This window comes from Apaloderma vittatum, unplaced genomic scaffold (assembly GCF_000703405.1).
Source record: "Apaloderma vittatum isolate BGI_N311 unplaced genomic scaffold, ASM70340v1 scaffold4398, whole genome shotgun sequence".
NCBI lineage: Eukaryota > Metazoa > Chordata > Aves > Trogoniformes > Trogonidae > Apaloderma > Apaloderma vittatum.
In genome coordinates this window covers 66,980-90,584 of record NW_009731092.1, presented here as the reverse complement: position 1 = coordinate 90,584, position 23,605 = coordinate 66,980, and the positions used below count along the sequence as shown (strand labels likewise).

At 40.8% G+C, this 23,605-nt stretch overlaps 2 protein-coding genes across 2 annotated transcripts in view; one reads left to right on the top strand and one right to left on the bottom strand.

Moving 5' to 3' along the window:
* Positions 1-1,975: 1,975 nt before the first annotated feature.
* Positions 1,976-23,605, top strand: part of TBCD (tubulin folding cofactor D) — a gene marked incomplete at both ends in the record, with an annotated part of 83,881 nt that continues 62,251 nt past the window's right edge. The window contains 7 exons of the mRNA XM_009875048.1: positions 1,976-2,108; positions 10,084-10,129; positions 12,288-12,420; positions 13,538-13,680; positions 14,432-14,492; positions 14,982-15,056; positions 18,038-18,132. Coding sequence (XP_009873350.1) covers positions 1,976-2,108; positions 10,084-10,129; positions 12,288-12,420; positions 13,538-13,680; positions 14,432-14,492; positions 14,982-15,056; positions 18,038-18,132 — 686 coding nt within the window. The remainder of the gene's footprint in view (positions 2,109-10,083; positions 10,130-12,287; positions 12,421-13,537; positions 13,681-14,431; positions 14,493-14,981; positions 15,057-18,037; positions 18,133-23,605) is intronic.
* ZNF750 (zinc finger protein 750) lies at positions 20,262-22,823 on the bottom strand. Its single transcript, XM_009875047.1, has 2 exons — positions 21,397-22,823; positions 20,262-20,982 (listed from the first exon to the last, which is right to left on the bottom strand). The coding sequence occupies exons 1-2, from the start codon at positions 22,821-22,823 to the stop codon at positions 20,262-20,264; spliced, it is 2,148 nt and encodes a 715-aa protein (XP_009873349.1).

The window sequence follows — 23,605 nt, the reverse complement described above, 5'->3', positions numbered from 1 at the left end:
TAATTAAAAAAGATTCTTTCATCACATTACAGTAATTGAATTTGCACTTCATTTGCACTCCAGGGTATCTAAAACTAAATTACTAGTGGAAGCATATGTATAGTAATGTGATTGATTACAGCGTCGCATTCAGCAAACCTTTGTGTTCATGCAGTGCTCAGCCCTGGATTTCAGGAGGATTTCCTAAGTGCCCTGCATCCGAATGCAGGGTACTCTGCGGGATGCCATTGGCAGTCTTATGTTCGCCTTTGTTTTACTGCCTGAAATATTTTTTATTAAAAGTGTATATTCACAACAAATAAGGTAATAGAATGCATTAAGCTGCTTCTAGCACCAGCTGCATCAAGGTGGGTAAGGCTGTAGTGGGAGGAAAAATTACTGTTTAGGGTACTTATAATTATTTACTTTATTAGGAAAACACTATTTGCAAAATAGCCTAGTGACGAAAACACTTCCCCGAGAATTAGAAGACCCAGGTCCAAGGCCTTTTGGCCTTTTGGCCTCGATGCACTTGAATTCAGTGCTTTCCCATCCCCAAACCGTTCTGTAATGAATGGGCAGAGTTACTCGGAGACAAGATCGCTATTTCATCTTCCTGACGTGAGACTGTTAGGTAGGCAGGCGTGCAACAGTCCTAGGGCAGACAGAGAGATAAGAGACGGGAGTGTAACTCTGTAACACGCTGAGTAGGAGGAAGAGGAAGTCTGGGTTCTGGTTCCTGCTCTAAGGAGTTTATGAATTTCAAGTGAAGTTTAGAAACAGCAGGATCCAAGACTTGCATTTTCCAACGTAATTTACTTTTCATCAGGCAAGGGAGGTGGAGTTTGTTTGATGAATTCTCTTTTCTCTCTGTTCAGTGACCTGGTTGCAGTGGATGAGGCTTACCCTTATCTTGCTTCTAGTCAGGAGGTTCGGGCACTCCTTTGAGAAATTAAGATTTGAACTCCTCTGGGCTGAGAAAGGGTCCGGGAACCAGTTCATCTGCTTTACAAGCTGCTTCTCTTACCTGCGCTGTTGTGCAAAAGCAGGCTTTGTCCTTGCTGCTCTGGTGTACAACAAACCACCCCTCCTCACGTAACCCCTGCCCCAAACTGTCATTGTTCTGTGCCTGGACCTGACAGAGATTGACTCTGAAGACAATTCAGGTGATCACACGTCTGCTCGCTGTTTCCTGTGTTCTATGCATTTAATGCTCTCCACTTCCCCATTTAATTTGTAGGTGCCTACATCCTTAAGTGCTATAAATTGTAGTTTGTGGGCTTTCCTGTGTACCTCGTTTCCTTTGCGAACAAAGATTCTTAATTTATTGAGTCTGAATCTCTGCTGGAACAGGCCCCTAAGGTTTAGGTGCTGAGCTCGCTGAGGAGCTCGCTGCTCCAGGTGCCCTGTAGCTGGAGCTTGGCTCGCACTAATGATGGCTGAGCGTAGGTTTATGGCAGTACTTTAACCACGATGAACCTCTTTTGCCCTCTCCAAGAGGCACAAAATTGCATCTCTTGACCCATCCAGTGTGTTAAATAACGGGTATTTGACCTTTTCAAAGATCTAAAAACCAAATAGAGCCTGAGCCGTGCAGTAGGGACTAGTTGTGGATTTGTACCAGTTTTCACATTTGTGGTAAGAATGGTGAAAAATCCTCATATTTGTTTCAGCTTTTGGCTGAGTCTAATGGAAATGATTTTTAAGCGGGACCTTTGGAAAGTTTGTTGCTTTACAATTAAGATGAGAAGTCTGTAGAAGCCAAGTTTATAGGCTGGTTTGGAGTGAAAGTAAAATTCTGGGTCAGTGCCTTGCTCAGAAATGGAAGCGCTTAAACCTGTGATGGTTTGGAGTGTTCCATCCCTCGGTGATTCAGGACAATAGCCACTGGAGAATTGTTTTTCGGAACTGCAACCAGTTTGGATAGCAGGAAAAACTGTTTTTCATTGAGAGTCATGAAGTTAGTAACTCCAGTGTTTTGTTTTTTCCATGACAGATTTCTTGTCCGCCCTGATGTCAGGCAAAAGAGGATGGCAGACTTCCTGGACTGGACACTTTCAGCGTTATCTAAATCCTCCTTCCAGAGCATGGAGGGGACAGTTGTTATGAATGGCATGCTCCAGGCCCTGGTAAATACTTTTTTTTTTTTCCTTTGAAGGATAGATGATTGTATATATGATCGTATGATACTGCTATAGTAACCTTTAATAGCAAATGCACAGAGAGGTTCCTGTTTCTGATCGTATGATACTGCTATAGTAACCTTTAACAGCAAATGCATAGAGAGGTTCCTGTTTATTAAAAAAGGGTATGATAATAGACCGCTAGAATTCTGTCCACAACAATTTTGACGATGTAACTTCCCATGTATGTATATTTTCTTCAAGTAGTCTTGCCTTCAGCAAATGGAAGCGAACTTGTCAGTATAGATACTGATAAATAACTCTTTAAAAATGCTTTTCAGTATCTGGTTGTATATCAGTAATCATTTCATAATGCAGTTTGTGTTTGATTAGTGGGGTTTTTTTGCTTCAAACTAAACCTTTGAGATAAATCAAAGTCTTGGAGCTGTGAAAAATGAAGAGATTGGGCTTCTGATATGGTAATGGTCTCCCCTAGACTTTTCAGAACTGGTAACCACAGTGCAGGGGATGCTTGAGAGTCGTATCCGTTCTTATTCAGCTGAAAGATTGTTCCCAATAGTTTTAAGAAGACGTAGTAAATTTGTTCACCGCTGTCCTTCAGTAGTCTGAAAAAATGCAGTTTCCCATGTTGTTCCTTGCAAGACTTTTGTTTAATGCTCCTTCGGAAGTTACAATAGTTTATGACTCAAAGAGCTGAATTCTTAGTTTGAGTTTCAAAATCTTTATATTATGCATGGAAAAAAATCTGTAGTACCTGAACCACTACTATATGAGAGCATTCTTCTTGTGCACTGTAAAAATATCTTTCTGTAAAAGCTTTCTTTTACGCCCTTAAAAGTGTTGTTGTGCGTTTTGAAATACTTCAGCCACAGTTCTGGTATCTGTTCTAATTTTGATATCGGAATCTGTTTGGGTGGAATGAAGGAGTTTGTTCAGGTATTGTTCCTTCTTGGTTTAGTTTCTGACCGAAGTCAAGGTAGTGCAAGCAAAGCCAGATGATGTGCTCAGTCTTTTCACAGGTTTAAGGATTTTCTGGAGTTTGTACTAGTTTCTATAATTTGCATAAATTTGCAGCTCTTTTTAAATAATTGCTGTGAGGACTTGTGTGCAGTGTGTTACGGAACGTCAAAGCAAAATTCTGGAACAAGTGTGTGGTGTGTGGTTGGTATATTTTTTTTTTCCCCCTCTAGCAGCTCTTCCAAATCAGAAGATACAAGAAATGATCTATATTTAGAATAATTTAGGACTTGCTGCTTAAGCAGGAGGAAGCGTTATTTGTATGCATTGCAGTGTGTTTCAAAAGACAGAGTGATGTTTCATCATTTTATTGTCAGATCTGGAAAGGGAGACTGACTGTTTGCCATTCTCGGTGCATGATGAGACCTGCAGGATGTATAATACATTAGTGTTTTGTCATAATTCCTTTGAGTTTGGCTTTGGCTCTATCCACCTGTTCATTAGTGCACACTAAGCGAAACAGGTGAATACTTAACAAGTAGAATCGAAACTAGAATGTGATACAATATACCTGGAAGCAGAAGCCTGCTTTCTTGCATTTTTTTTTCCTTTTCTATGGGGTAGGAGAAAGTATTTATCAGGCCAGTTTTATTTGTGTCTCACAGCTCATAACTCTTGTTCCAGTGGGTAGGTAAAAGCAGACTGAATTTTTAAAGCCTTTTCTTGCACTCAGTCTTCAATTTTTAATTTTGGTTACCACAATGTAAGCATGAATTATATCATTAGGGAATAAAGATTGTCAGAATGATACGTATGCAGGTGCGTGTGTACACAGACACAGCTTAAGTGGAGTAGGAAATGCTTATTCCAAGCGTTTAATATTAAGAATTTTGTAACGTGCTTACAACAGTAGCATATTGTTAAACCAAAAATATCACCTGAAAGCAGTGTTTAAGCTAAGTGAAGCTTTCCTCTTAAATATACAGGATTCTGACAGTCTGTACAGAAACGTAGTAAGTAGATGCTCAGCGTAAATCAGAACACATCCTCTTGAGGAATAACAAAAACTCGTGTCAACAGGCTTAAAAATTCTTTGCCCTTGGATTCCTTCTGCAGTTTATTGCTTTAAGAGTCAAACTTCATTGCCTGGATATTTCTCTCCCAACAGGCAGGAGTTAAAAAAAGACCATTGTTCAGTTTCTGGGCAGCACAGCAAGGCGAGTTTCGGGATTGTGACAGGTTTTGGGAATGTAACCCACCGGGGTAGAGATAAAAAGTCTTTCTCTCTCCTCATCGGATCAGTTTGGGGCTGCCCCGAAAGGGTGGTTTTTGGTGGGATTAGGATGTGCTGCTTCTGCCCTGCATTTAGGAAGCAGCTTGTAGTGAGATTGGCACAGCACAACTGCTTTAAAAAGACACGAAACTCTTGCATTTCAATGAATTGAAACTGCAAGTTAGGTACGCGATGAGTAGTTCGACGTTGGTGCACTTTGATCTGCCTCTTCGTGGCCGTAAGTCTGGGTGATTAGGTATGCTACTGTTTAATCTAGCTCAGCACTCTGTGTGGAACAAGTACTACTGTTTCATGGTTCTTGTTGAAACACGCAGCCCGCATTACAGATTTTAATTCCACCGATGCTTTTTTCTTTTTTTTCCCCTTTACACCTGTCGTCAGTAATATATCATTTCACAACAGGTGTGCACTAGCAAGAATCCGTGCTTACAGATTTTCAGATTCAGTTTTTAAAACTGCCCTCTCTTTTGTTGAAACTAACGTCACAGTATGTTATTAAATTAATTTTTCTGTTTGGATGCTTTGTATATTCGAAGGATTATAAATGTTGGATTAATAAGAAATTGCTACATTTTCTTATATTACTGTTTACTTGAAGGAAACTTCTAACCTGTTTCAAGAATCTGCATTTTAAATTCTCTTGGTCTGGAGGTTTGCTTTTAAACCTGCCATTATATCAAACAGCTTTTTAGTTATTGCTGCAGGGTGTAGCACTCCCAGTTCTTGCGTGACAGAGATGTCATCATGTTGAGGTAGCCTTGGGCATTGAAACTTATTAAACCTTATTTGTTTTATAAGTGATTCAGTATACAAGTGTGAGTAATAATTAAAAAAAATAAAACGCCCTACACAGTGATCTGATGAAACTCGAGAGTCTTAAGAACAGGGCATTTCCCTGAGCTGTCTCTAATGCAAAAGTTATTTAGCAATAGTTACATGCTTATGTAAATTTTGCTCCAGGGAAGAAAGAACTCTCTAAGTCTATTCTTTCAGACCCAGAGGCACAAAAATAGAATATTTCCAAATAGAATGTTTCCCAAGTCTCTATATTTTTGGCATTCTCAAAGAATTAGCAATGCTAAGATTGTCTGTTGGCATTATTTTTTTGTGAAAGGTGTGTTGCTTAGTGGTTTGGTGTTAAAGCTGTACAAAAAGTAGAAGAAGAAAATTCTTCTCTCTGCAGATACGAAGGGCACCGACCACTTTCTGGTATTGCTCTCTCCGCTTTCGGAAGGGCAGGGAGTGTTCTAAAGGGGCCGTGTCTGATGCTTCTGAGCTTTTTCCTTCTCGCCAGAACTACTGTGGTTAGTTCAGGGTTTAGCAATTCTTATCATGAGACTGTTTATTTTTCCTGTTAGAATACAGTACTCTCTAAGGCTGCTTTTTTAATGTTATTATTCTTCCCAGTATTTGAAAACTGTGTTTCGGGTAGTGCTGTTCAAATGGAAAGAAACTGTTCTCTTAGCTCTCCCTGTGTTACTCGGAACTTTTCAGGCTCTCAACTGGGAACTAACTGAGGTCTTAAGGGACCTGAGCTCCTTTTGCCACCACTGAACTGGGAGCTGTCGTGAAGTTCATCAGCCTCCGTACCACGCTGACAAATGCGTGTGACCTGCGGAAGGGGTACTCTTTGTGTTGAAGACGTAGTAAGGACAAGGGCTTTAACTAATCCGGTTTACTATTAGCTGCACAGGTCATGCGTTAAATATTCTCTCCTTTCAAGTGAACTTACTCTTCTGACGGCTTGTCCTCCCTCACCTTGTTTACTTCCCCACATCTGGCCTGGAGGCAGGGCTGGCTGATCGCTTTCCCTGCATCTGGCTGTGGTGTGACTACTAGGGGGTGCTCCAGAGTAATGGAAGATACCAGATTCTTGTCTTCCCACAGAGGCTGGAATTACTTTTCCAGTCCTTGCCTGGGTTGGTTACAACCAGAGGGTAGGTTCAGACTTGTGTCTCCTGCTGGGCAGGAAGATACCCACGCTCCCCAAGAGTCAGGGCACCCTTAATGGTGATTTGTATAGCTTGGGGAACATGTCCTGGAGATGATCCTCATTGATAGATCTCGGGAAGGTCAGGCCTAAAGTGGGTTATACAGACAATTGCAAGGTGTGGTGTGTTTCTTCTGTGATTACTGAGAAACTAGGCTTTGTTTTCCTTGCACCATGCTATTTCTAAAGCAAAACCAGACTTGACAGTCGTCACTGCTTGCACACCACTGATTTTCTCTAATTTGTAGGTGGCTTAATTATTTATAAGAGAGGGAGTCGCATACTTTTCAGCAGTTGAGCAGGTTGGGTAGGTCGGTGTGTGCTGTGTGTCCTCATTAAAGTGAAGAGACCGTGGCGTAACTTGGGTTGCCTGGATGCTCCAATCGCCGGGCTCCGTGCTTGCAGTATTGTCAGCTCCTGACACCAAAACGTCTGTGCAGGTGGCAAACCAGGCTTGTTAATTATTTCACTTGTATCAGATTTTTTGAAATGGCGTGCCTTGGATGTTTTTCTTCCTTCAAGGCAGGAAGTTTAAGCTGAATGCTGTGAGGCAGATTCGTCCTTTTTTTCTACGTGTTTTTGTAATGTTTTCGGTTCACGCGCCGTGGACTTTTCTTCTCAGTATAATCCCTGTGAGCCCCGGGTGTGCAGGATTTATCCGAGGCAGTAACTTTGCTGTACATGGGTGACTGTAGCAAGCAGGAATACATACTGCCCCCGGCTTCCAAAGGCCAGCATCAGTTAAAGTGCTCTTACTTCCACTGGAAAACATACCTGCTAAGGTCAGAAGTTTAGGAAAATTGGGGTTTGTGAGTGCTTTTGCATGCTTTGGCTCATAAAGAAGTAATAAAAACTTCTCCTGACATTTCTACAATCAGAAAAAAAACCCCCAGACACTGGATTTCCTGCTCAGTTGAATATTTGTAGAGTAATTTTCACCACTTTGGCTGTTACCTGTTTACTTCTATAAAAATTATTTTAAAAATAGCTATTGAACTTTTCTCCAGTACAGAGAAAAACTTGATCTATCACTTGCTAAAACACCAGTAATCTGGTAGAAGGTTATATCTGACTTGCAGTGTGCATTAGTGGGTGCAAACAGAACTTTCTTTCTTTTCAGACATGTGGCATTTCCAAAATCAGCAGACAGCATATTTTATTGAACAAAAAGCATGTAAATATTAGTTATTAAATTAAACACGGTAGCTATGGTGTTATTTGGTTAATTTTTACTTCCCCTAAAAACTTGTATCAATAAAATAAAATCCCTTAATCTATATCTAATTGATCTGCAGCAGTTACTACAATGATTTTAACATCTAAAAGTGTATTTTAAGTCCTTGCAGTATTTTGTTTGAGAATGGGTGTTCTGTGTTGAGTATTGGATGCAAAAATATTTTGTTACTTGGGTATGTAGTGAAACTGTTGTAGGTAAACAATATATGTTCCACTTTTTGTGGCCAGAAAGTAATAAAAATGGAAGAGAAATGGAACCAGTCACTGTCTCAATTGATTCATAGGCGTGTGAGGCTGTTTTCTTATTTTAGAAAAGCACTAGAAAAAAATCTTATGCCATATTTGAAGAGTTTTCTCATTTCCTGCTTGTGTGTTGGTTAATTTCTTGCCACGTGTTGCTTAGAGGTGACACCTTCTAGTTAGGTTTTCTACTGAGGAGTCAGAATTGACTTCAGAGTTGGACTCATGGATGTGAAAACCTATGGAGAAACTTGTAGAAAGGTGCCAGGATTTAGGAACTGTTCAAGACTGAAAATGTGTAGGTTTTTTGCGTATTCTCCTCCAGCTTTGCAGGAGCTCCTAGGCAGTATGCTGAGAGTGGGAGTGTAGCCATCCAAATGCACGTGTCCAGGAGAATTCCCAAAGCTATACTAAAAAGCTGTTTCTCTACATTGTTGTTACTTCGGAAATTATATATCTCTATATATCTCTCTCTCTATATATATATATATCTCTCCTGATAATGGAGAGGCAGCCTGTGCGTGCACCGTAAAAACAGCGTTTGCTCTTAACTGGGTTTTTGTACCGAAGGTGAAGTCTTCGTGAAGATGAGGTGTCTCCCAGCAGCCACTGCCGACTTTGCTCACCTCGTGAGGAAACCAGCTGGTAGATTTTTAAAGCAAAACACAGGGACAAAGCGATGGAAGAAATGAGTTTCTGCATACTTTGGCAAAGAAGTAGAAAAATTGTAGAGGTGCTCTAGGTTGCTTAGTTATACCAAAGATTTGCAGATTTTCTGTCTCCTTTAGGGTTTTCAACAGAAGCAGGGTTAGTGGGACATCCTGTTTATTTTTGGCTACTGATATGGTTTATTGATAAAAGCTATGCTCTATTGACACCAGCTGTGTTGGTAGTTATTTCTCTTAGCTGTTCTTCTGGGCCTGAAGTAGCTTGTGGCGTTGCTGCTGTGTAAGTGTAGTTTTTAAAAGGATGCCTTACAATTGCTTAGTTACTCGTCAAAGTGTTGAATCTTAAATAATCCAACACTTTTTATCAAATTCCCTTATATGGCTTGTAGTAGAACTGATCAGAAGTGCTAATTTAGGATCCTGAAATGCAATTTAGTAACAAAACAAAGTAGAATGGGTACGTAGCCCCAAGGTGTTTTTATTGCCTTTGTTGCTCTTAACCACACCTGCAGTACGGGAGGCATGTGTGTGTTTGGTATGTGTGAGAAAGTACATTTTTTTAAGGTAAGTCTGTTCTTGTTTAACTCCTGGGCATATTTATTGAGGAAGATTTTTCTTCTGGTGAATGACAAAGCAAAGAACTATAAGTGACTGAACACAGTAGTTTCGATGAATACTAAGTGAACTGCGGAAACTTAAATTTAAGTCTGGAATATTTAGTTGTACATAAAAATATCGTGGAAGCTTTTTGCTCTTTGCTTCTTTAAATCCCCTGGCACAGGAATTACAGTTTGCGTGTTGGAGGTGCATTCGTATTGATACACAGGCAGAGATTTCTGCAGCTGGTTTGTAACATGGAGTTCCAGAAGCTGGTGGAGAACCAGGGTGAAGCACCGGGTGGTTCAGCCCGTCCTGTGTGCGGTCCGTCCGTGTGCTCTTGCTGAAACAGCTCAGCTCCCCCCCGGTGTGTCCGTCTGTCCTGCCTGGCAGCGACCCAGGCGTTCCAGGCGCTGGGTTGTCGAAGTCATGAGCGAGGCTCCTTTGGTTGGGAGACATTCAGCGTCAGGAAGCCCCAAACGGGGTAGAGACTTCCTCTAGTTCTTTTGCTTTTATTCATGTCCTGCAAATTCTGCTTCACTTTTTAGAGGTTCAAAGCAACAAGGGCTGTTTGAGGTAATAGGTGCTGTGACTGCACCGGCATCGAGCTCGTGTGACCAAGCACTGAGCTGGATGCTTCAGAGAGCTGAGCTGGATGAAAACTACGGGCTTTTTTTCTTCCCCTTTTTTTCTTCTTCGTTCTCTCTTGGGTGTTTTTTGGCCAGCTCAGCTCTCCGAGTTGGCTGCCTGCACGACTGCACGGATGGGAAAGGAGGGCTGGGCTACGCTCATCTTGACTTGCATTGACTTACAAAGAAGAAAAGCTGCACACTGAGACTCTTTTCCTTTTATGCTGTTTGGATTAGTAAACACTGTAGATATTGCAAGGACATAAATATATTTTAGAACTACATGCTCTGTATATTGTGCTGCGGAATCTCTGTATTCTCATGTCTGTTTTCCCTATTTTAATTGTAGGCACAGTTATTTAAACATGGCAAACGAGAAGATTGTTTACCATACGGTAAGTTTGCAATAGCCTGATTTCGGTTTGTAAAACTATTCAATTAAAAAAGGAAAGAAAGATTAAACTGATAACAAGTGGTGCTGTAAAGAGTGAAAACAACAGGGAGGCGTGCAGAATGAGGGGGGAAAAAATAGAGGTGACAGTCAGAGCAGAGCAAATGCCACTCGGGAATGTTATGTTGGAACAGTGTATCAGAGAATTTGGCAGGTGATCCCATTGGCTGTTGCTATAATGCAGGAGCTGAACACGGGACATACAAAATACAAGATTTGGAAAATACTAAATAAACCCCTCCAGAACATAAACTGGTTTTATACATATTACTGCTGAAGATATTGCAGAAAATCTTATGCTAAGCACAGGATTTTCGAAAATCCAAGTTTAAGGAACCTGCTGTGTACAGGACTCAGCTGGGATCATGTCATAATACTGTTGAAATGAGGAGAAAGTTTTTAGTGAAGAGGTATGCTATTAGGGATTGATTCTGTGCCCGAAAGGAGGCACAGAATTTTCTAGAGTGTAGCTGCATGTTGGGATTACATTAATCTCATGGTGAATTCTGGAATATGGTCAGAACTGGCTGTGAAATAATAGCTTGGGTTTTACTGATCGCACTAAAGACAGATAGGAGAGTGTGATGGCTGATTACAAAAGTCCTTGTCAGTTTTGTGGAGCCTGTCAAAGCTCCAGAGGTGTGTTTTGTACTGTTCACAGGAGTCAAGGAATGTTTTAAGTTCGCTTTAGAGTACTTATGATTTCACTTAATGGAATTATTTTGGCTTCTGAGAAGAAACGTAATAGATCTAGTGCTGGAAACAGTTTTGTTGTCCCAGTTATGAAGTCTGAGATGCGGATGCTTCCTCACAAAATGCCTGAGATGTGGGTAAAGATGGAGATAAGATAATGAAGACAAACAGGATGGTATGTGCTGTACACCTGGTCAGGAACAAACAGAAAATATTGAGGAATGTCATCACATAGGAACAGCAGGCAGCTCTGTGGAAGCTTCAAGAATGAGACGACTGCCAGAATAATGAACAGGCTCCATAAAATATGGGATAACACAAAATTATGTAATTTAAAAGATGCAACTGCACAACAATAGTCATAATTGGTATAAGAAGAAGGTATTTGGCTCACATGTTAACACTGCTGGTGAAATCAGGTATTTTGGTCTGTCCCATATAGACAGAATATTAAGTACTTATGAGTCTGCTAATAAGAGAAAAATCAGGGGCATACCCATAAATCGGTTTATCATACGAAAGACAGAATGATCACAGCTAAGAAGCAAATATTCAGACAGAAACTGTGGCAGGTAAGAAAATGTAAGAGGCAAAAAATATCCAAGATTTTTAATTATTGCATGTTCTAACACATCTGAGTATCATAGGTAAAACCTAGACAAATGACAAAGGAAGGTTCTGTTTGAAATCTTTTGCACCATAAAACTCGATTTAGAAGTAAACACTAGTCCTGAGGCCATTTGCATGGGTCTGTAGATATTTTATTTGTAACAGGGATGTGTTCCTTGTGAAAATTTTGAGTCCTGGAACCTTATGCTTCTTAATCCAAGATTCTCCTTTCATCTGTGTTTTTTTTCCCTACTTCGCTGGACAAATAACTTTGTTACCTTTGATGTGCCCAAATGAAAGGTTTTGTTGCTGATTGTTTACACATACACAGTATTTCTCATGTCTGAATGTTTATGGACATTCATCGTCATAAAAATTTTGATGCCAGAGGACTTACGTTGGTGCTGCCTGAAAATAATAACCGAGGAAAGGGAACACTTTTGTAGTGTGCAGACACAGGCTGCCGAGTAAATGAATTAGATTTTCTGACTCCTGGTTCTGAGAGCCTGAAAGATACTCGAATGTGTTACTTGCAGTGAGAATTAGAGGCATAAATACTCTCAGAATGTAGATTCATTATGAGTTTCTCAGTCAAAAGTAACTTGTAAAGCAATCCTTCCTGTTTGGTAGGTGACGGATGTAACCACTATTTGACCAGTGTCAGAATTACTACCAAGTAGTTGATGAGGCGTTTGCATTTCGGTAATACCTTAAAAAACCTGAATCTTCTAAAGAACTTTCAAAACTTCCCAGAGATTTTTTTAAAACAGTTTTTCTTGTGTCTTTGTTTTCTTTGACAGCTGCCACTGTGCTTGAGCGTCTTGATAACTGCAAGCTGTCGGAAAGTAATCAGATGGTTCTTCGCAAGCTAGGGATGAAACTTGTTCAGCGACTTGGAATGACATTTGTGAAACCAAAGGTAGCGAAATGGAGGTCAGTTTAAAGCTGAAACACTTGAAAAAATGAATAAAAACCACTCATAAAACATAAAAATACCTAAATCCCTATATTTGACTATTGGCCTTCTGTCCCCCTATCTTCCACTAAAAGAGAAAGAAATCTCCGTGTTATTTGGGAACGAGCACATTCTTGATTTGCAGTGTTTGGGAAAAGTAGATTTCTTCCTCTGCCTTTAGATTCCTGTAACCTTTTTTTCCATTTTGCAACTAGTGCTGTGACAAGCCAAATCTGACTTTTCATGTTGCACGTTGCACAAGCAGAAGCCTGTTGCTGTGTAATGCATGACTTGGTAAAGGTGAGAAGACCTTTCTCCTGAAGTTGATTTAGTACAATTTTGTAAGAGCAAACACAGCTTTTTCCATGACACAGTTCTACCCTGATTCGATAGAAAGTTCACAGGGGAAAAGTGGTTGCAATCCCACTTGCGTTTTGCATATTAGTCAGGTTTTGGTGTCTGGTTTTACTTACTGCCAGAGGGCAAACTCTTTTTGAGATTTCTCGCGCTGATATTTTAAAATTGCAGGCTCCCTTGGTGACTATTTTTATTGTGTTTCTTTTACCAAGTTTTGAGAACGTCCTTAGGCGTAGAAAATTCTTTTTAGGTGGAGAGTGTACCTTGCCCAATGGCAAAAATAAGTTTAGCATGTAAAGTATCTCTTTTGTAAGAGCGTATCTACACTACAGGCTAAATATCTGAGTATAGCTTGGTCAGAAAGTACTAAGCAAGCTTTAACATTTGAAAAACAGTTCTTAATAAGTTGATTTTATTAATTTAATTTTTTTAGGGTTTGGAGAGTTTTTTAGGGCATGGGAATTTTGCCTCTCTTTATTGTCAGCTTTGGAAAGTAGGTTATACTGAAACAGGAAAGGCAGAGATAATGAAAAGGAACCATTTAAATAGTCTGGCTCTTCTCACCTTGGAAAAGAGACGAGGAAGAAGAATGGGATATTTTGCCCTTTTCTTTAAAACCACCACTAAATAGCTGGCGAGCTGTAGGAACTTGACAAGCAGGCTTTAGGACAGCGCGTACCCATTTCAGCTGGAACTTAAATCAGAAAAATGAGTGAACTGTGCCTATTCCTTGTGCAGGTACCAGCGTGGCTGTCGATCTCTGGCTGCCAATCTGCAGGCTCAGGGTTCAGTTGTGCAGAGTCAAATGGTAACAGTTGCTGCAAGTGAAGATGACGATGAAGAGGAATATGACATTCCAGCAGAGATTGAAAACGTTGTAGGTGTGTTAAAACTGGACAGAAATTATTGTGTTGCCTGCAAATTAAGTATAGATTGGAAAACAACCTGCTTGGGGCTGAGAATGTCATGTGGGTACGTGGGCTCACGTGGACAGTTGAGTGACCGGAGCATTTCAGTCTATGCAGTTCATTAAAATATACTGTATTTTTGTCAAATGATTTGGATTTCAGCATCTCAAGCTGAAACTCAGTACTGCGGTGTTTGCTGTGGGGTAAGAGGATGAAGTTACTGAAATACATTTTACCAGTTTTATCCAGTAATACGGGAGATCTTGAACCTTTCACAGATGGAACGATGAATTAAAATTCATAGTGAAAAACAAGCCAAAAAATTGTGTTACATGAAAGCTAAAGAATTGTGGTTGGCATTTTTAAGCTGTGGTAGTATCAAATGCACAGCATTTTTTATTAGTGTGCAGTCATACAGCAGGTTCTCTGCTACCTTGCTGGTGGATATACTCTAAATAAATAGGCAAAAAATTATATTGGAAAACTTTCATAACTGAATAATCTAATGAACCAGTTTGAATCTTCCAGCGCTTAAAATTTCAGACCAAATTTAATCTTTTAGAAAACTATTTTGACATCTTTCTGTCTTTGATTTCAAGTTGTACTTGTGTGACAAACAGAAGAAATCTAGATGTATTTTTATTTAAATTAAGAGGCGGTTATGTTAATGAAATCTTTCTGTTGTTAAGTAAGAATAATTTGTTTAAATAAAATTTTTTAACAGAGCAATTGCTGGTTGGACTGAAAGACAAAGACACTATTGTGCGGTGGTCTGCAGCAAAAGGGTAGGTTTCGTACAGTTACTGTGAACTAAACATAGAAATAGAGTCTCGTGATTGGTAATTTGTGTGTAGGGTCAATATACACACTTAACTTCAAATGGCTTTAGTACAGCTCATGGTATAAAGTCAGGTTTGCATCTTTTTCTGACATGAAATTGGGCTAATCTTCAGGAAAATTTTGGGTAGGTTTGTAAATAAACATTCTGGATAAGACTCGATTTGAAGGGTGTAAAGGAGCATTTCTGCAAAATATTTTTTTTTCCTCTTCCACTTAAAAAAATGTGTTTCTGTGTTAAATTCACTACTGCGTAACTTTTGCTTCGAGTTTGAGATGATTGTTTCAGGGTAGTGAGGTTAGGGTACTGCATTGCCATCTTGAAGTCTTACAAGTTTTCAGTAACTAAATTTATTTTAGGGCTTACTCACTAAATGCAACACTAATGAATCACTGCTTTTTTTTCCTTTTTTTTTTTCTTTTTTTAACTTCTGTAGAATTGGCAGAATAACCGGAAGACTTCCAAAAGAATTAGCAGATGACGTGATTGGGTCTCTGTTGGACTGTTTTAGGTAAAAATCTTACTTCATGCTTTACACCCTTATGAAACCAGAGTACAACACTTAGGAAGACAGGTCTAAGAATTTGTAAATTTTATTTCCCTTCCCTCAGGTTTCAACATCTTTAAAGGTGCTAAGGGGGTTCAATTAAGAAACTATTCCTATTCCTTCACCTTTACCCCATTCTAAAGGAAAGCCTGAAGTTGCACTTGAAGAAAAATAAAAATAAAAAATGCTCATTAACTTGCTGCTGTGAACATTCATGGTGTGCTCGTATCTCGAGCGTTGTGTGCATCTTCAGAAACAGAGGAGAACTGGAAACGATATTCCAAAAGGGTTCTGAGAATCACCCGAGCAAAGCAATCTGTTTGGGAGAGAAGGCTAGAACGTGTAAGAAGAGGGAAGAATAAATGGGATATAGAAGAGGTTTATGAAATCCTGAATGGCATGGAAATGATTGCCCTCCAGGTTTTATATTATTAGAAGCAAACTAAAGTATCAGGTGGCACGTTTGGAATAAATAAGAGGTAGTGCTTATTCACACAGCACATAGTTAAACTGTAAAAACTTCTTGCCGCAGGATGTTGTGGATGCTGAGACGATACACCTGAACAAAAAACGCTCTTCTCTCCTGTAAAGTTGTGCGTGATCTCCCAGATTTAGAAACATTTTGGAGAGTGTTGCAATATACTCGTTCTGCTGCTGTGCTTGGGGCTCGTGCTGTTGGCTGTGCCAGAGGGGCTTTGGGGAGAGCTGAAACTTCGGTGTGATCACACACAGCTGCCAGGGTATTCGTGTGATGCTCTTGGTTGTTGGATGTCTTCGTTCTGCAGCCATATAGAGCTGTGTTACGAAACAAGTATCACATGCTTTTTTTTATATTGAATTGCTCGTCGGGTCTACATTGAGTACCTGAGCTTTAAGATCTAAACTAGTGTTTTAGAGTAAGTTAATAATAAAAAGAACTTCTTCAGTGGCAAAAAATAGCAGTAATGTTCAATTTGTCACTGATGTACTACAGTTTTAAAAAATCTTTACATATTGGTTGTGAGTAAAAATTAAAAGTACCAGCTCAAAGGATAACACGTTAAAAAAGGAAGGTATAAAGTCTTACAAACTTGCAAGCAAAGTATCTACTTAGCCAATACTTCCACTGCGTTGCTGTGATTAATTTAAGAGGTGCTGCTGATCTCAATTATCCCTGGAGCTTCAAAGACCTGTGTTTTCTTCCCTTGTTTTTCAAGTCGTAGGAATGAGTAATCCAACTAGTAATTGAGTGACCTGCTTTCTTCAGAAACACCCGGGATCAAATGTAGATGGGGACAAAGGGAATCTCCTCTGTGTTCCTTGCACTAAATATCTAGTGACTGAACTAAAAACAAGTCAGTTGCTCCTTAGAGGCACCTTGCTCTTATCTCTTGGGATAGGAAGAAAGGATTTCTTAGATGTAGATAGATTGAAAGACAGGAGACAGGGAAGAAACAAGTGCTCGTTTTTCACAATGTAGTGAGATGGTCAGCGCAGTCCTGCAGGGGTCTGTTGGAGCCCTGTGCTGTTCAACATACTCGGAAAGGGTCCTGGAAAAAAAGGTGACCAATGGGGTGAGGAAATCAATTGATGATTTAAAGTTAGCTAATATAGCGAAGACTAAAAGTGACAGAGGATAAAATGTTATATAAGCTTAAGCTACATAACTAGACAATAGATGAGATACGAAATACACTATAATGAATGCAAGCTAATGCATTTAGGGAAGAGTGTAGCTGGCTGTAAACCAGTTGTTGCTACTCAGGAAAGAGATGCTGAAATCACTGATAGCTCTGTCAAAATGTCAGTGGAGGGCTCAGCAGCTGTCAGATGTTATGAGGAAGGAAGAGATAACAAAACTGAATCACTGAAATATGATTCAACTGATGGGGATTCTCCCAAGTGGGTAGAAAAAGTAGAGGGATATAATGGAGATATATAAAATCGTAACTATGGAAAAAACAGGGAAAGCGAGTGATTGTTTACTGTTCCCTCTTTCTCCTCATGAGAGAGCTGGAAAGCATCAGGAAGTACTTTTTCATGCAATTATAATTAAACTGTGGAAGTCATTGCCACAGGATGTTGTGGAAGCCAGAAGTGTAAAGGGAGTTCAAAAAGGGATTATAGAAATTAATGGAAGAGAGTCCCATCGGAGGTTATTAAATCCGATGTTCTGGCTCGGGAGCTCTCCGAGCTGCGAGGAGGCCAGAAGGGAACGATGCTTCGTCTTTGGCCAAGCGTGTGCTGTTGGTCCACGTCAGAGACAGGCTGCTGGGAGACATGAAGCTTTGGGATGACCTCGTCTGTCTGTTTGGTGTTTTATTCTTAGAGGCCTATTCTTAGTTTAATACAGAATGAACCTTCTGTATGTTTAGCCATGCAGCTTGCAGCTCTTCCCCTTTTCGCTCCTTTATCTGCCAGTCCACAAAAATTGTCCACCGTTTTTGGGTATTTTTTGCTGTGTTCACTATAAGATGCTCTGGTTTTTGGGGTGTTTTTGGTTTTTAAACACCACTGTTTGCTCACTGCATAAGCTTCTATAGTGTGTTTACTGGAAATGTGAACCTCTTTTGCTAGTTTAGGACAGTTTGGCACTAAATTCACTAGTTATTTGGGGTATGTTTGTAAATCTGCATCTTTTGCCAGAGTACTAGAAAGTTGTTTTCCTCTTCCGGGTGAGTTTCAGGTATTGTACTCTCCTATACTGAGGTTACATTTATATTAATAAATGGGTTTTTAGCGTATTTGATCGTGTTTCTGTCGGCATTTATACTGCACAAAATGGGACAGAAAATATGTTCAACTTGTCATTCTTGTATTTTAGAAATCTAACAGGATTAATAACACAATAAACATATGCTGGTTAGGATTATGTCTCTTGAAAAACGTTAGGAATTCACTATGAAAAATGAAATCTGAAAAGGGAAGGCCAACCTTAACAAAACTTCTCTTTGTTCTAAAATTAGTTTCCAAGAAACAGACAATGCGTGGCATGGTGGATGCTTGGCTCTGGCTGAATTAGGCAGAAGAGGATTGTTACTCCCTTCCCGAATTTCAGATGGTGAGTTGTAGTTGCTGAGTGTTAGTAAATTCATGAATTAAAAATTTATAGCAGTAGAGACTGAATGTGTGGCAATAGACTGGAATTTACTCATGTGAATGTGCTGAGTAATGGCTGTAGTATTGAATTCCAGAGTGAAACCCCCACTCATGTGGGGTTATTTAAGGTATTTCTGTCAAAAGCGTTGTCTTGGGTGTGCCTTTTTTATAATTAATAAATTTTTCTTTCCAAAATGAAATCAGTTTCTTGGGGGTTTCTTGTTTCTTCCTCCCTCCCATGTTTCTCTTTATAGTTGGTCATAAACTGGGCTGCAGCCAATGAACAATATAACTGGCAATGTCAAATCATTTAATATCTTCATCAGAGTCAAACCTCTATTATCACTGAACAGACCGAGGCTGCAGAATAGCCAAGGCACACTTGACATCATCCTTCTCTGGTTTTATTCCTTGTGTTTTAATGGACCACGTTTTCCATTTGTATTTTCCATTGATATTCTTGTCTTTTGATAATCTGGTTTTTCTCTAGGAAAGATTAAGGTAAAGATAAATGTTCCTCTTGTTTCACAGCTCGGAAACTTGACCCCTGCATTTTACATTTTAATGGTGAATGTCTTACAGTGCTCTAAGCTGGAAACACCATAGCACAAAAAATTAGAAAAAGAAACTGTAAAGGAACTAAAAGGAACTGTACATTGCATTCAGTGCAGCTCTGCTTGCTTTCCTTGGTCTGTGCCTACTGGTAAAGTCTGGGCAGGTGAGGATGCCTCTTACCTGGATAATGAACCAATGAGAAATGTCTCCCCATCGTTTAAGTGAATAATACTTGGTTTGCCTTTGGGTTACCGAGGCTGATGGTGCACGCAGGGCAAATCTGTACGGGGTATAAACACACAGGGAAACAGCCTTCTTTCATTTAACCTCTCGTAGAAGTTTGGATAAGCTGGAGAGCAGCTTTAAGGCAGAGGGAATTCTGAGGTTTGTCATATGGAGCTGAAGTATGGATGAATTAATCTACATAAGGATCTGCCTTCACTGAGAGGATCTGCGGGGCTTACAGGTGGTTGGTGTGCCGCGCCAAATTCTGCTTGGCAACTGAGAGTTCAGCTGGCGATTGCTTCGCTATATTTTCTTCAAAATATGTGTTACCGTTAGTGTAGTGAATGTATTTGTGTTCAATAATGACTTTCCATGCATTTTAAGTACAGGCCACAGATTTATTTGAAAAATTGCAAGTTTATACACACAGTTATAGAAGCAGCAAATAGCTTTAGGATGCACATAGAAGCACAGTGAAACCGATAATTAGTGATACATGTATACCGAGATAAGACCTTCACCAGAAGAGTTTGCCTTGGGTGAAATAAATTATATAAATAAACTTTTAGGCTTTTGAAGGTTGCCCAGTGTCTGTCTACCCTCAGAGGATTAGGCACCTAAATTGTTTAGGTCTTCAAATTTTCGGTATTGTTTTCACAGTGATTCAGTTAAAAGTGAACTTAAACTGCAAGTGTTAAATGGGTGGAGGCTTTCTTTGGTTTAACTTGAGTCTTGGTCTTAGTTGGCATAAGAAAAGCTTGCTTGTACAAATTTAGTCTGTTGTTTTGTATTACACTGTAATGGCAAAGTGCATTCATACACAAAACAGTTTTTACAGTAAATTCTAAATAGCCAGGTTTAATCTTAAGCTTATTTAAACTACTGCACAGTGAAATAAGAAGTTTTTCAAAGAAAAAAGACAAAAAACCCTATTAAGTGGAATTAAGCCTGAAGACGACTATGACGGTGTGTTATGGAACAATATCGTTTCTAGAGCTTAAACATCTTTTAGGAAAAGAAGTTGTAAAAGTTATTTTACATTAATACAATTGCAAAAAACCCTTAAAGATTCATCTAATGTACTTTGGCTTTGGTAACGAATGCAAAAATTCACTCATCAAAATCTGAGCTTATATAAGGGAAGGTTCAGTTACTTAAAAATATTAATATAAAATTATGAACATTATGTACATAGGAGAGATTGAACAGATCTTGTCAGGGACCAAACCCACTAAGAGGTGGTTTGTAGAAATTTGGTGATGCTGCTGGTAACGAGCTCCCGTGACCAGAAGCTCGTGGGCAAGTGAAGTATTAAGATACTCTTGTTCTCTTCCGTAAAGTGAAGACTCTGCTACAGTCATTTGACCTTACTCGTTTAGTGCCTTGCTGTGATTTTGCCGATTCTTTTTGATTTGTCCTTTTTTGTCCTTTTACTTTTTGATTGCACGGAGTATCCTGAGTATCAGAAGAATTCAGAGCAGCTTCTGTACCCGAAGCGTTACTGTCCTGAGGACTCTGCCCTTCGCTGTCCCTCCTGGCGGTGCCCGGGCTGTACGCCGCCAGCTGACAGAGCGCTACAGCTGCCGTTTGTTTCTGTTCATCACAGCTGTCAATTATTCTTAAGTCTTGCGCTTCGTTACGGTGAGCTGTGAAAGAAGGTTTGTCGCAGGTGCTGTTAAGAGGGTTCTTAGGGTTACATGCGTCTGCTCCAGAGGTTTCGGTTTTGGTGTCTGGAGAAGCCTCAGCGCCGTTATCGTGAGATGGGCTGTGGAATGACGCTTTCAGGCTTACTGTGTTACAGGAATCTTTTACCGAGAGGTTCAGAGGCATGTCTTGCAATTCCAGAAAGTTCTGACTTTCTGTTTTGGCTGTGGCTTTGTACGTATGCTCGTGAATAGGTCCTGCGCTTGTGTCAGCCTTTTTGGAAAGATTAAGGGGAACTATCCCTGTGTCTTCTTCCGTATTGGACAGCGAGCCTTCGTTGTTTCGGCATTCGTTCTGCGTGTGCGCGTCCTCATCAGTGACGTTAATGCTGAAAGAAAGGAAGAGAAGAGAGAGTTCAGTGTCAATTCTTTTAAATTGGGGCTGAGGAAGTGGGCAGGAAGAAGAGAATCTGGCTATAGAAGGCTGATGGTGGTGTTGTTTCTCTAACTCCCCCAGGTCCCTTTCACCACACACATCGCTGTCATCAGGTAGTTTCCTGAAATACACAGATACACGTGTAGGAATTATATTGGAAATACCTGATGCTCTTAAAGGGCGAGGAGTGGTCTGCTTGCTCTGGTATCTCTGAGTGGAGCTGTTTTGCACAGTTATACAGAACAAATGACCTCTGTGTTGTGAATATAAACATATTTTAGGGGCATTGCATGAAGCGTGTCCATCTACCTTGGTGTGTCCCTAGTTAAGTCTGACAAGAATTTGCAAAGTGATTGTATTATTTTACCTGGTAGGCGAATCTCCTCTGTCTTGCTGTGTCTGTACACTTGGAAGTGGAGTTGGTTGATCAGTGCTTTTTCTCACTGGTCTGAAAGCCGTGAAGTTTTCTTCCGGTTGATCATACTTGCCAAGCGATGTGGAAGCTGACTTGTTAGAGAGGTCAAATAAGCCTTCACACGTGTGGCTTGTCTGGGTGAAGTTGGTTGGGCTGGGTCTGCCAGGGGAGCCCGTCGCTGCGCTTCCTGCGAGAGGGCTCATTTTAGCGTTCTCTCGTTCGTTTTGGTCGTCTTTGGAGTGACTTTTGGTGTGCAACAATGTCATTTCTTTTTCATAATCTGTTTGTTTTTTATGGGAACTTAGAGGGTATTGTTGGGATGGGCTTAAAGAACCTGGATACAGCAAGGTGGTTTCTTCCATTAGATGAGAATTTTGATCTCTGTTAATACCAGCCACGTGTGAAAATCTGTAAAATGGAGGGTCTGTTGGCCTACAAAATCCATATGGTATCGGAGGAGTGGAATGATACTGTTGGAACAATCGATAGTGTTCGTACGCTGACGGATTTATGGGTTTTGGAAGCGGCCCAGGGTGAGGAAGAAAGTGTCTTTGGTCTTGCGGGCCATAGACGGACAGAGCAGAGCTCTCGCACTCTGAATTACCTGGAAGCAGGTACGGGGTGTAGATAGCCAGCCTGTGCTCGTAAAAATGGGGTGAGTACTCGGGAATCATCGGTTGCATGTAAGGTGAGATGGAGCCGAAGCCTTTTGCGGGAGCAACTTTGTGTGGGAACTCTGGGAGGAAAGGAGAACCTGCTTTCCATGGGTGACTCGGCGCATGAAATGCAGACTTGGAGTGAAAAGGCGAACTTTTGTTAGAGAGCGATATGATTTCAGACACTTCAGCAGTTTCTGGGCCTTTAGTATCTCTGTGTTCCCCTACAGGGACGAACGCCGAGGGCCGCACGATGCTGTCCAAGAGGGGCTGCATGCTGAGGGCACTGTCGGTTGTCGTGCTGGCAGGCGTTAATTCCTTCTGAATGGCAGGTTTTTGCCCTTGAATTGCCGGGTTTGTCGCCTGGTTTTGTAGCTCAACGTTCTCTTTGGCGTCTTCTTTTGCAAAAGGATATTGAGGTTTGGAGTCGAGATTTGACAGTCCGTTTGTGACAGACTTCGAGGACGTCGGTTTGACGGTAGAATCGAGCTGATTGATCTGTTTGGGCTCCAAGGAACTGGTCTTTGGACACTTGATGACGCGATCCTGCTCCGATACTAACGTAATTGAGTTTTTGCAGAGGCCATACTTCATGTGGTTAAAGAGGTGGGATTTCTCATTGCAAGTAAAGGGGCACTGGAAGCACTTGTACTTAAACGGCTTTCCTGGTGGTCTTGGGATATAATGAGGCTTCTTTGGTTTACGTTCTTTGAGGAGACTCATTTTCTTTTCTGCTTGACACAATTAAATATAATGGCTCTTTAGAAAAACTTTCTTGTGGTTAGCTTCCCTCAGTTGTAGCCTCTTGATGTTTCCAGTTTTTCAGGTTTCCAGAATCCTTCTTCCCAGGTGAAGAGAGGAAGCCAACTCCCGCGGTGTCTCAGGGAAGAGGGGGTGCCGGAAAACAACTCTTTTGCAACTGGTAGTGCAGGAACTGTAACGCAAAGTGTAAAATTAGCTGTAGTTGGACATTGGAACCAAATACCAAGTAATGCATTCTTTATACTGAACTCCCTCTCGTATTACTTGTGGTGGGTTGTGGGGTTTTTTGAAACAAAACCAAAATGCCAGGTGCCAGGCCTGAGACGGGCATGTGTCGAAGCTTGATATCCGTCTGCGCCGAAACGCAGTCAGAGGAGCGGCCTGATCCTCAGCAGTGCTCGTCACCTGCCCCTGCTGCCGACCTGGAGGAGTTTTCTTTGAAAACCGAAGGAACCCTCCTTCAGAAGATGAAAGAAATCTAGGTGGAGCTGTTGAGAGAGAAGTGGAGGTGGGCAGGACGAGGAGAGGCAGGTCCTGGCAGCGGCTGGTGATGGGGCAAGCCTGCCGGGCCGGTTGGGGAGAGAGAGGAGGGAATTTCCTGCTTTGGCGAAACGAGGGGGGAGCGGATGGGTTGGGAGGGGATGGGTTGGCGCTTGGCGAGCTGACTTGGCTCTTTCCGAGACTGACCAACCCCCTCTTTGAACCGACGTTTCCTCCCAGCCTCATCGCAATGGGTGCCTCAA